At 35.0% G+C, this 17768-nt stretch overlaps 1 protein-coding gene across 1 annotated transcript in view; it reads left to right on the top strand.

The window, feature by feature from the left end:
• PCDH15 (protocadherin related 15) overlaps nucleotides 1-17768 on the top strand; it is a 920738-nt gene that overhangs the window by 422396 nt on the left and 480574 nt on the right. The window contains exon 5 of the mRNA XM_061162074.1: nucleotides 11258-11418. Within this exon, the coding sequence (XP_061018057.1) occupies nucleotides 11258-11418 (161 nt within the window). The remainder of the gene's footprint in view (nucleotides 1-11257; nucleotides 11419-17768) is intronic.

Consider the following 17768-nt stretch of genomic DNA (forward strand, 5'->3'; position numbering starts at 1 on the left):
ACTGTTAAATACTTACCATCACACCATTTTGTGCATATCAATTTTTTTTTCCTTTCCTTAAAGTACAAGTTTGTTTGCTTGTTTGTTTTTTGAAAGGAGGAGACCTGAGGTTTATATTTAAGCTGAAAACACATTAAAATGAACAGACCTTTCTTTCTAGAATTAAAATTCACAAGTCTAAGACAGTTCAGTTCAGTTCAGTCACTCAGTCATGTCAACCCTATGGACTGCAACACATCAGGCTTCCCTGTCCATCACCAACACCCAGAGCTTACTCAAACTCATGTCTATCGAGTCAGTGATGCCATCCAACCGTCTCATCCTCTGTTGTCCCCTTCTCCTCCCACCTTCAATCTTTCCCAGCTTCAAGGTATTTTCAAATGAGTCAGTTCTTCACATCAGGTGGTCCAAGTATTGGAGTTTCAGCTTCAGCCTCAGTCCTTCCAATGAATATTCAGAACTGATTTCCTTTAGGATGGAAAGTCTACGACAGATCTCTCTGATTGCTAACTCTATGATAGATGCCCAGATGAGCCCATGAATATTGGACTAGACTATGTAAAACAGCTGCTCGTGTACAACTATAAAGACATGGGGGAGAAATATTCATCTTTGTTTAACTTTTTTTTTTTACTCTCACCCAGTTCCATCTAAACTCTTGACTCATAACTCTCATATTCAGATCTTCAGTCCTGATCTCTTTTTCCTCTTTTCTGGACCAAAAACATACATCCTAACTGCCTCTTCCACATTTCCACTCATATGTCTAATAAGCAAATGAAACAGATCTGATCAAAATGAGTTCTGAATCTTTCCACACACTTATGTGCCTGTTCCTCACAGTGTCTTTCTCACCTAAGATAAAGGAAACTCCATCTTTACAATTTTTCCAGGACAAATTTTTATTAGTCATTGTTGACTCACAGTCTCTCATGTTCAATATCCAGTTTATGAGGAAATACTATTATATATAGAATATACCCACATTGGACCTTTATTCTTTACTACCTTTATTGTTATCAACTTGTTTTATGTCACTGTTATCTCTCAAACAGAATACTGCAATAAAATTACAAATGATCTTCCTGTTTCAGACCTTCCTCTGCCTCAGTCCATATTCAACACAATGGCTAAAGTTACCCTTCTAAAATATGTCAGCTTAAAACTTTCTCGTGGCTCCCTATCTCCCTGAAAATAAAAGACTTATATTATCCTAAAATTCCTGCTTTGACTTTTTAGTCACTAGCCTACAAACTGTTTCTGCAATAGACACCGAGCACATTCCAAACTTAGTACCATTGCCTTGTGTCCTTCCACAGTTTTCAAATTGTCTACAAGCTTAAAATAAATACATCACTTATGAGAACTACAATTCCTAATGGATTACACAGGAAGTAATCTGTGTGAGAGGGGGAGAAATGTGTGCTGGAGGGAGTGGGAAAATATAAATTATATGACTGTATATGGTATGTTAGATCATTAAATAGAGTTATTGGAGAAGCCTTCATTGAAAAAGTGATATTAGAGTACAGAGCAGAAGGTGATAAAAGAGCAGGTCTTGTGTCTTTCTGGGATTGGAGATTTAAATTTGGGAGTCATGGCTCAAGAGTTTAGATGGGACTGGATGAGACCATCAAAAAATAAAATAAAAAAAGGTTATACCAAAAAAAAAAAAAAAGGTTATACAGAGATTAAAGTCCTAGAAACAAGTATTAATGAGTAGAGTAGACCTACTCTAAGATAGTACTTAGTATAGCAACATGCATTTTGTATCTGTCCAGGAGTCTCTGTTAGAAATATCCTCCTACTATGGGCTCCATGTGCACCAGAGAGAGTTACTAAAATTTATCATCTCTTTCTTTCACCCAATAGTTTTATTCTGAGGTTTCAGGTGGTAGAGAAATTCTTGCTCATGCGTATCAGAAGGCATGTGTGTATATGTGTGTGTGTATAAAACAAAGAGAGCCTAACATGGAGGGAAAACAATATACCTCTGAGATTTGAGGAAAATGATTGTGCACATACTCACTCGCATATTTATATTCGCAGATAGCTTTTTCTGATTGGAATGTAGAATTTAGCAATAGGATAAATTTAATATTGAGTAATATTTCTCAAAAATATGTAAGGTGAGGTTTGGCAAAAGGATTATGAGCTACTTTTTTGAGAATTTTTCTGTGAAGCATGTATTTTTCATTTACTGACACAGCCATGTCATATAATGGACATTCTGTCTTGAATGTGCTTTTATTAGATAAATGTCATTTTTCATCAGCTTTGAGAGCAGGGGACCTTTATGGGGTCACTCAATAAAGTTGTTTGGGGATTGGTTTAAGCCTGAGAGAAAAGATTTCTTAAGGTGGAGAGAACAGCAACTTCCCTTTTAGAGTCTATAGTCTTTCCAATGGTGAGACATATATGTGGTCTGGTTCATTTTTTTTAATCTGCATTTTATAATCATATTTAATAAATATACATATATACAATATGACCTGTTTCTTTATTTCAACTGTATCATTTTGATTGTTTGAAAATAGGATCTTGCTGTATTTTGAGAGTGGTAACCTTCATTATTTTCATACACCTGTGAATTGGATATAGTATAATTTACTGAAAGTTTATATTTTATCAGTTAGCTCAGCTGATAGAGTAAACACATATTGATAAACACTTTGACGTCAGTAATATGGACTCCCTTATGTGCTATCTTCTTCACTCTTATTTACACCAGGAAGAAGTGGCCTTTGATTTATGATAAATTTTCAGTGATAATGTGAATAAATTATTGCCCCCCCCCCTTTTATTTTCTGTTTTGTGTATGCACAGTATTATCCTATTTTTCTGTTGGCTTTTGTGTATGTTATGTGCTTCTTCCATCTCAGTTTTTTAAAAAGTGATATTAAATTATAAAATATGTGGCTAGTGTTTCTAATTTAATGAAATAAGATGAATAATAACTTTATATACTTCACTCTATACAAACTCCCATCCCAGTGAGAGTGAGATGAAAAGTAATATTTATTGAGTAACTATGTGCCTTTACTTACATCCGTTACTTTATTTTTCATAGCAATGCATATTGCTGATTACAAGAATCTGAGGGACTTACCTAAGATCATAGATGTAGTAAGTAGTGAGTCCAAGATTTTGAAGTTAGATCTTTTCCCTTTAGGGCTGTGTTAGCTGTATTGAAATAGAGCTTTACAACAGCATACATCAATCATTTCACAGTTTCTTTAGGCCTGGAGTCCAGGCATAGCATAGTCCTGTCCTCTACTCATGGCCTCACAAGACTATAATCAAGCTGTTGCCAAGGCTGTAGCCTCAACTAAGACCTGATTAGCTAGGGAAGTGTTTGCTTCCGAGGTAACTCAGGCTTGACAAAATCACCTTCCTGTGGTTGTAGGGCTGAAGTCTTCTGTGTCTGACTGCCTGTCAGCTGACTACCCACAGCTCCTAAAGGCTGCCATAGCTCCTTACCATGTGGGCTTCCCAACATGATAGCTATTTTATGCAGGCCAGCAAGGGAAGGAGAGAAAGGCTCAACAAGACAGTCACTAGAATCTCATGTAATGTAGCCACATATTATACGTGTAAATATGACTTCCCATAACTTTTACCATATTCTTTCAGTTAGAAGCAAGTCACAGGTCCCACCCACACTCGGGAGAAGGGAATCACATAAATCCAGTGTTAATGAGGGTAGGATCTGTCTGCTTACTGCTGAAAAGCCAAAAAAAAGAGGCCAGGTTGATGGAAAGGAGGAAAGTTTGCTTTATTTTAGATGCTGGGAGGGGGGGTTTGTGGTGTAGGGAAGAGTGGATGCCTGTCCAAAGGCCGACTCCCTCCACTGACAATAAGTGGGCAAAGGTTTCTGTAGATGAAGGGAAGAGGATACAAGCAGAAACAGCACAGTCAACTCTGACAGTCATCTTAAAAATGTCTTCAGTGGTCTGGCCAGCATCATCTTGATTGTTGTAGGTACAATTTCAGGGTCATTTTGTTTCCATTTCTTGATGCCAGTTCTTGAAATCACAGTGGCTTATGTCATGGCTACAGTCTGGTCATCATATAGTTAACTTCTTTCACCTGGTGGGGAGTCTCAGTATCTATAAGACAAGTCATAGGATGTGGCTCAGAATATTATCTATAGCCTGTGAGAAGGAGCCAGAGCTCCTTGACTATGCTTAATAATGACATTATTAATATTTGATCTCCTTTGACTGTTTTCCTTTGTTTCTGTGTGCTCTTATTTCTATGGTTAAGCTTATTCTTTGGCTAAAGTTTTCCCACAGACAAAAGGCAGGCAGAGGATAGGAGGGGAAAGACCATAGGGTCCTTCTCCATTTCACCAGGAGACAAGTATCACCGGCGTGCCTTAAGAGTCTGTCTACCATGGAGCCATTTTAGCTTCTCTAAGCTCAGAATCCAGCTTGTTTGTTTGTTCAGAATGCTTCCTCTGCCACAGTGGAAAGGAGAGGTACAATAGTAGTCCCTGTCCCAAGGGATGCTAGGTTAGTATGTTCATTTCTTTCTTTTTTTTTTCATTTATTTTTATTAGTTGGGGGCTAATTACTCTACAATATTGTAGTGGTTTTTGCCATACATTGACATGAATCAGCCATGGATTTACATGTGTTCCCCATCCCAATCCCCTCTCCCGCCTCCCTCCCCATCCCATTCCTCTGGGTCTTCCCAGTGCACCAGCCCTGAGCACTTGTCTCATGCATCCAACCTGGGCTGGTGATCTGTTTCACCCTTGATAGTATACTTGTTTCAATGCTATTCTCTCAGAACATCCCACCCTCACCTTCTCCCAGTATGTTCATTTCTTAAACTGGTACACCAAGTCTGACCTGAAGTTTTATTGAACTATTCTTAATGTCAACTATCCTCTTTTATGAGTTGTTAGCTATAAGGTCAGAGACGATACCTATAGCTGGGGAAGTGAAAGTGTTAGTCACTCAGTTGTGTCCAACTCTTTGCAACTCCATGGACTGAAGCTTGCCAGGCTCCTCTATCCTTACAGATATAATTTGGGGAAAATTAGTTCTAAAGTCAGGTAGTTGATAATTGTATTGTACAATTCTCCCTATACTTTATGCTATTTATAGTATAATTTATACTATTCTCTTACTTTAGAGTTGTTTCCACTTTTCCCCTTTAAAAGTTGTCAACAAATTATAGGGCACAAAACTCCAAATAATGAGGTTATAATTCAACTGGATTTTTGTCTGTGTTTCCTATGAACTCAAAACAAAACTAACAAAGTTTCTATACTTTCATATTTAAATTAAAATGTTTGTGTATTTCCAAGATGATAGCAAGATATAGGGAGAGGAGATCTAAATTATGAATTAGTAACCTGGAATTTGGTCTTAGATATACTTCAATACTTTGGTCACCTGATGTGAAGAGCCAAATCATTGGAAAAGACCCTGATGCAAGGAAAGATTGAGGGTAGGAGGAGAAGGGGGTAAAAGAGGATGCGATGGTTGGATGGCATCACTGACTCAGTGGACATGAGTTTGAGCAAACTTCGGGAGATAGTGAACGACAGGGAAGCCTGGTGTGCTGTAGTCCATGGGGTCTCAAAGAGTCAGACACAACTTAGTGACTGAACAACAACAACAATGCGTTTATTATCCACACCACCTTGGTCAGGTAATTTTAGTGCTTGGGGAAATTTGGAGATACCAGATGATTTGCTTCATTTGTCATGTATATGTGTGTGTGTGTGTGTGTGTGTGTACATATGCATCATATATATCATAAATATATAATATACATTTATAGAAGAGATGGTAGGTTTTCTTCAAGTTCTAAAATTCTATCATCCTATTTTTAGTTGAGTAAATAAGCACACATTCTACATCAAAGTGCATAACATGTATGCATTTACTTATTACCTTATTTACAACAGAATAGAAATACTAGCAATTGTCTAAATGTCAAGATATTTATGTCAATTTCTAAGAGCAAAGTAAAGAATAGGAGGGAAATAATCCCTTTATTCTTAAAGTGTTACAGTTGTATGTTTATGTCATACTTGATATATCACCTATCATGTATCATGAAGTGAAATATAAGTAAAGAAAAGGTATTATTACTTAAGTAATATGAGTGAAGTACACTTGAACAAAGCTGTCCATTTTGTAAAGGTTTGTTCTTTTGAAGTAAATAAAATAATTTTTAAAAACCAACATAGTTTTGCAAAGCAGTATATGTTTAGTCTTTTTTTTTCTGTTTTAATCACTGTTGATTTAATTGATATCATTTTCCATTGTTAGCAAACATTGTGTGTAATTAATATATTCCTAACACTGAAACACAGTTCAATCAATGTTGACAGTTTCTTTATGAAGTTTCAGGGTACACATATATTTCCTTCCTTTTACCAATTTTAGTTATCTAGATATGCTATAAACATATGCTTAACTAAAATGTGTTTACACATTATAAATGTGTTTACAATTTATATAATTGTAAACTAAGAAGTATGAAAAATCAAAGTGGGAAAATAGTCTAGGAAAGTCCAGGAAATTTTTGGCAAAGATGAGGATTTGAGCATGAGAAGTGTTTTGTTTAGCTGGGTAATCTTGGAATCTAGATTTTACTCAATAAACAACTATACAGTAGCCATGCTTACTGATTAATCTCACTGAAAAACTATGTATTAGCTACAATTTCAACTTTTTAAAAATTTATTTTAATTAAATAATGCACTTGGAAAATTTGTTTATGGTTTCATTTACAAGGGGTAAATGCAAGGAAAAGCATCCACTGCTCCGGACTGTATGTTGTAGTTGAACATCTTTCCAGCTGACTTTAACTGGAGAAAGATTGTTGTGAGAGATTTTATGCAGTTCATATTATTATACACCTTTGCATAATTAACTGTTTTATGGCAAGTACTGTATTCTGTGCACAGAGTGATTTTCTTATTTTAATGTTTGGAATGAGCCCAAACAGTCAATTACTTTCTCTCCCTGTAGAACTTACTCTTTCAGCATCTTTGAATTAGGTTAATTAGAAAGGCAACAAACCCCTCTCACCACTGCCACCTCCACAACATTTTTATAGACTAACACACTTGTGTTATAACTGCCTAGTTCAAGAAGCAAACACAATTTTTGGAAAATATTAAATATCCAATTATGACTTAAGTCCCTATAATATATAATGTATATGTGTGTGTTTAGTCCCTAGTAGAACCAAACATATGCTGGGGATGAGTAAAAGGTATTCAATTGAAAGATCACTATGAGTATGAATTTGTTGAATAGGATCATTTTCTTGCCATGAAATCTAATTTTAGCTTCTTTGAGAAAAATCAAAACTGTCTAATGTTACTAAATGGAAAGAGTGAGTCACTCCCAAGTGAGCAGGCCTGGATGGCTCACCTGTCAATCCCTGGATGTACTGCCATTCACCGGAGACAAGGAGTTATCTTTATAATTTTCTCTACAGTGAGCATTTTCTCCCTTCCTTCTAACTTCCCAGAGTGATATTTTGCATTCAAATCTTTTGAGCCCATGTAAATTCTCCAGACAGCTTGCCATACCTATCTTAGCTTTGTAGCATGAAATGAAGATTTGGTTTATAAAAACTTCTGGAACATAAAATAAGTCATTTTGCTTTAGTTTCAAATGCTTTCTCTTCCAAGATGGAGTTAATAACATTAACAGCAATAACCATAATTCACATTTTTCAGGGTTTTTTTTTTTTTTTTTGTACCAAGGACTGCAATCAGTACTTCACATGCATTATCTCACTTCGTCCTATCCCCAGACCAACCTAACAGCCTCCTCTTTGATGCAAATTACCTTATACACCTTGTAAGTAGGGGAATGGAGCTGGTATAAGGAGGCAGTTTTATTGATTCATAAGTTATTTTACAGTATATTTCTGTTTTTATATATTCTGGGCACAATTTTGTCATAGTTAAAAATAAATAGCTATGTAAGACGATCTTAATACAAAAGCTGAAAATCTACTGCAGCACCTTTAATGCAACTAAGGTTTACATTGGTGGCTATGATTGATACTATGCTAATATGGAAGAAGGTATGAGTACAGATGAAGAAGCTGTGAAATTATGTTTCCAAGTTTAAAACAGTAGATTAATGAAGAAAGCTTAAGTGCTGGGTCAGATTTTTCAATTTTGTTGAAAAAAGTTTGTAGTTGGAAGCGTTTTGTTGTTGTTTAGTCACTAAATCGTGTCTGACTCTTTTTCGATCCCATGGACTACAGCTTACCAGGGTTTTCTGTCCACAGGATTTCCCAGGCAAGAATACTGGAGTGGGTTGCTAATTCCTTCTCCAGGGGATCTTCCTGACCCAGGGATCAAACCCTGGTCTCCTGCATTGGTAGGCAGATTCTCTATCACCAAGCCACCAAGAAGTCCATTTAGAAGCAAATGACTCTCAATAACTACTTCTTGAAGGAAGAAGCATAAACCCCAGTATTTAAGGCTGAAAGATTGACTATGGTGCTTGGAGAAAATATCATTAAATATTTACCCATGTTAGTATTTTTGTTGGGGTAGTTTTAGCTTTTGTTAGTGCTTTCAATATTAGTACACAATTTTTTTCCAAGTACATGCATGTGGTGTCGTAATAAAAAACTACCTCTTCTATTTTACCCATTTTGGTTTTGTAGAGGAGGGAAACTGAAGGTGAATGGAGTTAAGTAATCTATCCACTTTCACATGCCTAGTATATGGTGAATCCAAGATAGATTGGATTCTATCTCTGTCAGTTCCAAGGTCTGCTTTCTTCACCTCTATGATATGAGTGTCAAACTAAGTTAATTCCTTTCTTATGATTTTAACCATGCTTTATTATGCCCTCTCTTTGTGTCCCTCATAGTATATATGTATACTAGAGAAAGAGCTGTTAATGCTCTATTATGCGTTATTGAATCAAGGCATAAATGTTAATTTTTAATTGATGTACTTATTATACATTTATTTTTCTAGTCAGAAAATAGAATCCTATTTAATTTGTTAATTACATATTGAAAACACAGACTGAGTAATTTTTCAAAGGTTAGCGATATGAAGCATTTGTAAAAGAGTATATACTCAGGCACAGAACATATTTGTAGACAAGAAAATGCCACCATTGTCTGATCTGTGCTTTTGACTATCTGTAGATTATATATTTGCCAGTAGCCCCTTATACAGAGTGAAGTAAGCCAGAAAGATAAAGAACATTACAGCATACTAACACATATATATGGAATTTAGAAAGATGGTAACGATAACCCCATATGCAAAACAGAAAAAGAGACACAGAAATACAGAACAGACTTTTGAACTCTGTGGGAGAATGTGAGGGTGGGATATTTCAAAAGAGCAGCATGTATACTATCTATGGTGAAACAGATCACCAGCCCAGGTGGGATGCATGAGACAAGTGCTCGGATCTGGTGCACTGGGAAGACCCAGAGGAATTGGGTGGAGAGGGAGGTGGGAGGGGGGATCGGGATGGGGAATACGTGTAAATCTATGGCTGATTCATATCAATGTATGACCAAAAAAAAAAAATAATAATAAAAAAAAAATAATTAAAAAAAATAATAAAATAAAAAAAAAAAAGAAGAAGAACGATCAGCTTCACTCATGTGTTTAAATATATGTGCACTAATACGTGCAAAAGTAAAAGTAAATAATATGATAATATGTCATTTAGAAAAGTGTGTGAGTGTGTGTATTTAAATATTCAGTTCAATTCAGTTCAGTTCAGTCACTCAGTGGTGTCCAACTCTGCAACCCCATGGACTTCGGCACTCCAGGTTTCCCTGTACATCACCAACTCCCAGAGCCTACTCAAACTCATGTCCATTGCGTTGGTGATACCATCCAACCATCTCATCCTCTGTCCCCTTTTCCTCCCACCTTCAATCTTTCCCAGCATCAGGGTCTTTTCCAATGAGTCAACTCTTCTCATCAGGTGGCCTAAGTATTGGAGTATTTAAATATTATTTAGATATATCATTGTAAAAGAAGAATGGTACCTTTCAGCATTCCTTAGTGAAATAAAGCTCATTGGTAATAACATGATAAACATTACAGATTATTATTATTATTACTATCATTAACTTTCTAAGAAAAATCTTCAAGAGACTCTCCCTTTTGTTTATAATTATGCAATGATATAACATTTAGGCCAATTTAGTGCCTTAAGGAAATGCAGCAAATACATTTTGTATTAGTATTCTTTGAGCTAGATTCAAATTTATAGATTATCTATGTATTCTTTTATACTATCCTAAAGCAGTGAATTGTCTAAATAAAGCCCATTTATTCAAATGTCCTTAGGAGGGTACATTTTTATTTGCATAGTCACAACTCTTCTTTATGCCGTAAGTTTAATAAAATGGATCAGCTGAAAATGATTGCTATAAATTATATTGCATTATTGTTTGTCGAAAGGATCATTGCTGTTTGAGGGCAAAAGGGGGTTTTGAATTGCATCAGTGCTGTTTGTGTTCAACTTATAAAATATATGGACTCTTTTACAAGAGTAGGGAAGGCTAGAAATCTACTCTCTTATTCACCAAACGTCTAAAATTCAGCCCACTGAAAGAATAATAAGAAAGCAAGCATTGAAATGTGACATTAAAATAGTATGTTGTTCTCGTTGAGTACTCCAGATATGCCTTAAAGAACAGCTTCTCTTGTGTATCTGCACATTAGTTTTGTCTTTCACACTAAGATTTATGTTTCATGGATTTGCTGTAAGATAAAAAAGAAAAGAAGTAGTTCTCACCACGGGAGTCTCTGCTACTTCTTTATCTTTTCCTTTTTCTTCCTTTCTCTTCCTTTCAGGATATCTTTTTTCATATCAGAAGTCTTACTGAGTGAACTGAAGTATCAGCCTCTGTTATTATAGGCTTTTTCTTTTGTTCAGGATAAAATTCAGTGATAACTCCTGTGAGAAGTTATGGACAGGGAGGGGAACACACTGATGCTCTTAAAAGGAAACAAGAAATAGATGGTGAAACTCACCAAGTGTTTGAATCTCTGCCTTGCACCTCATCTTCTCAAAATATCATTTACAAATAGCATTACAAAGATTTGTTTTTTTTGCCTTTTTGAAACAGAGCATTTTCTATATCATGCCAGATAAAAAATTGAATATCTTCTGCTTTGAAACAGATTTGCAAGTCAGCCAGGGTGTGAGTTTATGAACCTTATTGAAGAATGCATACATGTAGAATGTATTTTCAAATAACTTTCTTTGGTTTGCAGGTACAATTCTGGTGGATAACATGCTGATCAAAGGAACTGCTGGAGGACCAGACCCAACCATAGAACTCTCTTTAAAGGACAACGTGGATTACTGGGTATTGTTGGATCCTGTCAAACAAATGCTTTTCCTGAACAGCACAGGCAGAGTTTTGGATAGAGACGTTAGTACATTTTTTTTTCCCCTTTGCCCCTCTATCACAACTCTATTATAATTTAAATATTTGTATGTGTTTGTTAATATATCAAATTTTCATTGTATAATTTGAGTTTATTTTCAATGTTCATCAACAAAAACAATTGTTTAAAAACTCCTTGAAAGAAGAGTAAGAAAGGAAGAAGGACCATCTGTGTCTGAGAGAACCATTGTTTGTCTCTTCTGAAATCCTGGAAGCTTATCAAATATCTGAATAAGGAGAGATCATAGTGCTCACAATAAATGGGTGGTAACCTTGGAAAAGTAGGATGAGCACAGCCTATTTCATGGCAGAGTTTGAGAGTACAGCTACGTGTTGGCTTGAGGACAGAAAGTTTATTTGGATTGCTAACAAGAGGCTGCTCTTACAAGTAGTAAGTGTTGGTTGAGAGATGAGTGGCAATGTGCTTAAAAAGCTGACAAAAATTAAAAGAAGCTGAGCACAAGTTTCCTGGCAATGTCCCAACCCAGTCATTCTCCGGCACGACCTGAGTATTTCGATATTAAGAACACCTACATAACCAAAGTTAAATGTCTTCTTTCTGAAAAAGTTGAAAAACTTGAGTAGACTTAAGTAGCTCTCTAAAGCAACTTTATTTTCACTCATTTGCATTCTAGTCTTGAATGCAGAGTAAAGCATGTGTGAATATGTGCATATGGGGGTGTCAAGCAGTAATTGTACAAGACCTTGTGAAAACTCAGGAAGTACATCACATTGCCTACTCCCAAATTTCCATTTTATAAAATTTAAATGTCAGATCCTCAACCTAGTGAACCTGAATCATCTCCCTCCAGTGTTTGGGATTTATGATCCACTTCAAATATGGTATGGAGTGTATGACTCCCTAATCTATTTCACATCTAAATTCAAACTTTTTAAGAGCTTTGTGGTGAAGTGGGCAGTAATAGAGCTCTCCCATCAGAATGGGCTGCCCATGTACAGTGGGGGAGGCCCATAATTCAGTGACTGAGCAGTTGGGGCAGATGTGAAAGGAGGTGACAAAGGGAGAATAGGAATGGATCTGTTGTGTTCAACTTAGAGGAGCAAAGTCATCTCTGATGCTGTTCTCATTTCTACCATTGCTCTCACTCATGGTGTCCTTTAATCATAGCGACATTCTTTGCACCCCCACAAATCAGAGCTTTGCATGGGTTGCTAAGACTGTGTAAAATGGAATAAGGACAGCTGCTATCTTAGAATTTATCTTGCCTTGTCTTATCTTATATTCAGTCTTTCTTTTATGAAAACAATTTGAATAATGGCACAAATTGGCAAGCTGCAAGAGTCTCCCCAAGCTGTGTTGCTCACAGACACCCTTCTTTTTTACATTATATCTGGTTTCAGGTGTATAGCATTAGAATTCAGCATCTGTTTACACCACAGGGTGGTCGCCACCACAAATCTAAGTGTCATCCATCACCATACAATTGACCCCCTCTATTTAGTTTGGCCATTCCCACAATGCATCTTTTACTAGCTTTAATTAGGAACACTCATATCCAAGTCATATGAATTTTATAATGTAGCATGTTTGTAGAATTATAGAATATATTTGTCTAATTTGAGCCACTGTCATTTTGTATTTTGTTCCCTTTTTTAAAATCACCTATAATTTATAATAATCGGCTTGTTTACTGGTAAATTACTTTCTTTTTGGAATCACTTTGTTTGTTGTTTGTAGACTTTTTAATGATGCCCTTTCTGACCAGTGTGAGGTGGTACCTCATTGTAGCTTTGATTTGCCTTTCTCTAATAGTTAGTGATGATAAGCATCCTTTTATGCATCTATTGGCCATCTGGATGTCTTTTTGGAGAAATGTCTATGTAAGTCATCTGTCCATTTTCTGGTTGAGTTGCTTGTATTTTGTTGTTGAGTTGTATGAACTGTTTGTATATTTTGGAAATTAAGTTCTTATCAGTCACGTCATTCACAAATATTTTCTCCTAGTCTTTAGACTTTTTCCTTTTGATTATGGTTTTTCTTGCTGTAAAGAAGCTTGCAAGTTTAACTAGGTCACATTTATTTGTTTTTGCTTTTATTTCTATTGCCTTGGGAGACTGACCTAAAAAAAAAAATTGGTAAGATTTATGTCAGAGAATGTTTTGCCTGTGTTCTATTCTAGGAGCTTTATAGTGTTGTGTCTTAAGAATATTTAAGTCTAAGCCATTTTGAGTTTATTTTTGTATATGGTGTAAGCATGTATTCTAATTCCATTGATTTATTTGTGCCTGTTCAATTTTCTTAACATTGTTTGCTGAAGAGACTGCCTCTCCCCATTGTATATTCTTCTCTTCTTTTCCAAAGATAATTATCCATAGTTGTGTGGGTTTTTTTCTGCTCTCTCTATTATGTTCCATTGATCCATATGTCTGTTTTTGTGCCAATACCATGCTTTTTTGATTACTATACCTTTTTAGTATTGTCTGAAGTCTGTGAAGGTTATGAATCATGCTTTGTTCCTTTTCCTATTAATTGCTTTGGGTCTTTCACTGGTTTCATGTTAATTTTAGGATTATTTATTTTTGTTCTGTGAAAAATGTCTTGAGTAATTTTATAGAGATCACATTAAATCTATAGATTGCTTTGGGTATCATGGCCAATTTAACTATATTAATTCTTCCAATCTAAGAGCATGAAACAATCCAGACATCTTAACATCTCTTCTCTTAGATCCAAAGTTGGTAGGTACACAAAGAGCTTTGACTTCTATTCCCAGCCAATATGCATTTAACTACTGTTTTTTACTTTTATTTCCATAGTATGTTCTGCATTTACCAACAGCATAACTCCAGTACAAGCCCTCTTAATTCTCATTTGACTTTGGAACCATATCCTAGTAGTTCTCCTTACTATATTTCACAATTCAAATTGATCCAGTTTTAGTGTCTCAAAGCAGAGTTCTGGCCTTTTCAGTAGATGAATTTTCATTGCAAACTGCTTTATTTGGCCCTTGAGATTTCCTAAATTCTATCAATCTATTCCTTTTATTTAGAAACATATATTCTCAAATCCAGGAAAACTAAACTAACTACTGTTCTCTCAACATAATCTTCCTGAGTAAGAAAGATCCACTGGAGAAGGGATAGGCTACCCACTCCACTATTCTTGGTCTTCCCTTGTGGCTCAGCTGGTAAAGAATCTGCCTGCAATGAGGGAGACCTGGGTTGGACCCCTGGGTTGGGAAGATCCCTGGAGAAGGGAAAGGCTACCCACTCCAGTATTCTGGCCTGGAGAATTCTATGGGCTGAATAGTCTATGGGGTTGCAAATAGTCGGACATTACTGAAAAACTTTCACTTTTTCACTTTCAACATAATTTAATTTTTTATCATGCCTTCCCTGATACTCTTTTTGAACCTATGCTTTGAAATGACCTTTATCTATTACCATCAATTGAATGTTATCTACTACCAAGACGTCTCAAAATGCTACTCTCTACATAAAAGTATTTCCTAATAGTAATACCAATATATAATTTCTTATTGTAAACTCCAGAGCATTTGAAACTCTCTCTCTCTCTTTTTTTTTTTTTTTTTTTTGGCCACACCATGTGGCTTTCAGGATTTTAGTTCCCTGACCAGGGATTGAACTTGGATCACAGCAGTAAAAGCACTGAGTCCTAACTACTGGACTGTCATGGAACTCCTTCAAAATTCTTTTTTGACTCACATTATAGTTATCTATATTTATCTCATATCAGTTTCACAGAATTTGCTTAAAGTACAAGGACTATGTCATATTAATCTCAACACATGTTGAACTTTGCATAAAAAGTACAATTAAAAAAATGTAATGTCCTTAGTAGTTGATTGTGAAAAACCTACAAGTTTCTATATATTATATATGCCTAATAATATTTTCAAGTAGGTACTTTTTATTTAAGGCAACTTCTTTAAATATGCCATTAATTATGAAAGTTTAATTTGTAAAGTACACTTTTAACTCTGGCCAGCCATTTATGTCAAGTTTTGCTTCATCATTTAAAAAACATTTCTATAGCACATTACATCTTTTTTCTTTTCACTATCTTCCAGTTTAATTTTTGAAGTAATTATTTTTTTTAACTCTGTAAAAATAGTATGTATGTAGGAAGAAAAATCATGATAAAAACCTTTCATTACAATGAGAAGTGAATAACTTTTGCCTTTGTTTTATGAAAAATAAAATCTATTCTATTCAAGTTGGCTAAATACTTACTTTCCATTTAAATTATTAAATAATCCAAATATTGTTGTTGCCAGAAAAATCTCAGTTCTCCTTAGACTGAATATGTATGCTATAATCAACACTGTTCACATCAATACATTATTTATAAATGCTTCACCTTGCATGTTGCAACTAAGTGATTGTACAACAATGTTTTTTGAATTAAAAAAAAAAATCTTACGTATTTATTGGAAAAATTCTTCCTTTATGTTTTACTCTCAACCTTACTTTGCAAAGATCATTTTCATCAACTGTTGGTACATATCATTCCTGAACTTTATCTGTGTGTGTCAAAATGTATTCACACATATATACTAACATATGGATATGCAAGTATACATTTAAAGTAGACCTGGGTTCGATCCCTGGGTTGGGAAGATCCCCTGGAGAAGGGAATGGCTACCCACTCCAGTATTCTGACTTGGCGAATTCCATAAACTATGTAATCCATAGGTTCACAAAGACTAGGACATGACTGAGTGCCTTTCACTTTCACACCAATACTAAACAATTGTCTTTAAACTTGAAAAATAGTTTGCATGTCTAGGGAAATATGATGGTAATCACTCTAAAATAATTACCCTCAAACAATTTATATACAGCATTATTTTTTCTGATTTGTTTCATGAATGAAGCAAATTAAGAGAATCAGAGAAGATAGAATTGCCATGACTTATTTTTGCCACCAGTTATTAAAAATACACCAGAATTTTCCTAACATTCCTAAGTTTGTTGGAGTCCCTTCACTCTCGCTAATAGGCTTGGTGGAAATGTACTTGGTATTTTTACAACCATCTTATATAGCAGAATAGACTCTATTCCAACGTGAGATCACAAGGAGTGTTATGTATTAGCCACAGGGAGTTCTTGCCTTCATCATGATCCATTATGGTTGGAATTTATTGCAAGCCAAGTTCTATCCATGCTACTCACAGTTGCATAGGGACCTAAAGTTGTTAGTGACAAGAGTTCCAGGTGACCTGATTATGTCTAATTTATGGGCACTTAGCAGGACTACGTGGGGGCTCAGCACACTGCATTGGATTCTCTACTTGCAAAGATTTTGACCTTTCTGATATGGAATGGTTTTATAGGTCTCTTCTGCAAGGTTTATAAGATAAATAACTTCAGAACATAAATTGTCACCTGATTGTCTTCGAGAGGTGTGTCAGAGAGGCTAATAGTACAACTATTTATTCTGTTATTTACTTTACAATTGAAGTAGAGAGGATTTTTTTTTTAAAGTCTATTAAGATAAATACTGTAAAACCAATACTCCACTGTAAAGATGGAGATCATCTAATTCAAATTCTTTCCAGAAAATTTCTCAGATCTAGTCTTTTAAGTTATGTTTTAGCCTCAAGCATGCTGATTTTCAGTGATGTGGCTTGACTTTTTGGATAGTTCATTCTTTTCTGTCCCACTTTGGATTATTAGAAAATCTCTGCTTACATTGGAAACATATGCTTTGTAATACTTTTAATTTATTATTCTTATTTCTGCCCACTGAGACTACAATGAATAAACTAATTGATCTTTTCATAACAACCATTCAGATGTCTGACTAATCTTGTGATCTTTAGTTTAGACATTTTGAATTTTATCACACATTCTCAGTGTAACTAACATCTGGTTTGTCCTAAAAATGGTACTTATTGTAACCCACCTATTTCTTCATCTATTAATGCATATGAAGTAATTTGTATTATTATTCAGCATTGTATTATTTAGTGTTGGCATGTAAACTCTTCTTTTACTCATCCAAATTTTATAATTATATTTTCATATTAATGTTTGTAGCTATTTATTATTATATTTGGATAATTAAGTTTTTTTCCTAATACAAATAAGGTGATTTTAATTAATTGTTATAAATATTTAGGGTTTTGAAACTTATTATTGACTCATTAAAATGATTTTGAACCTTGTTTTGTATCATTAAATGTGTTATGTATTCTTCTGGGCTTGTGGTATTCATGATATTCACAGATTTTTATATACATGACTTTAATACCTTTTTATATGTTAGTGATTTAAAGTGATTTGAAGGGACTTCCCTAGTGGTCAGAGGTTAGACTCTGCACTTCCAGTGCAGGGGGCATGTATTCCAT

This window comes from Dama dama, chromosome 15, assembly GCF_033118175.1.
Source record: "Dama dama isolate Ldn47 chromosome 15, ASM3311817v1, whole genome shotgun sequence".
NCBI classification, from domain to species: Eukaryota; Metazoa; Chordata; class Mammalia; order Artiodactyla; family Cervidae; genus Dama; species Dama dama.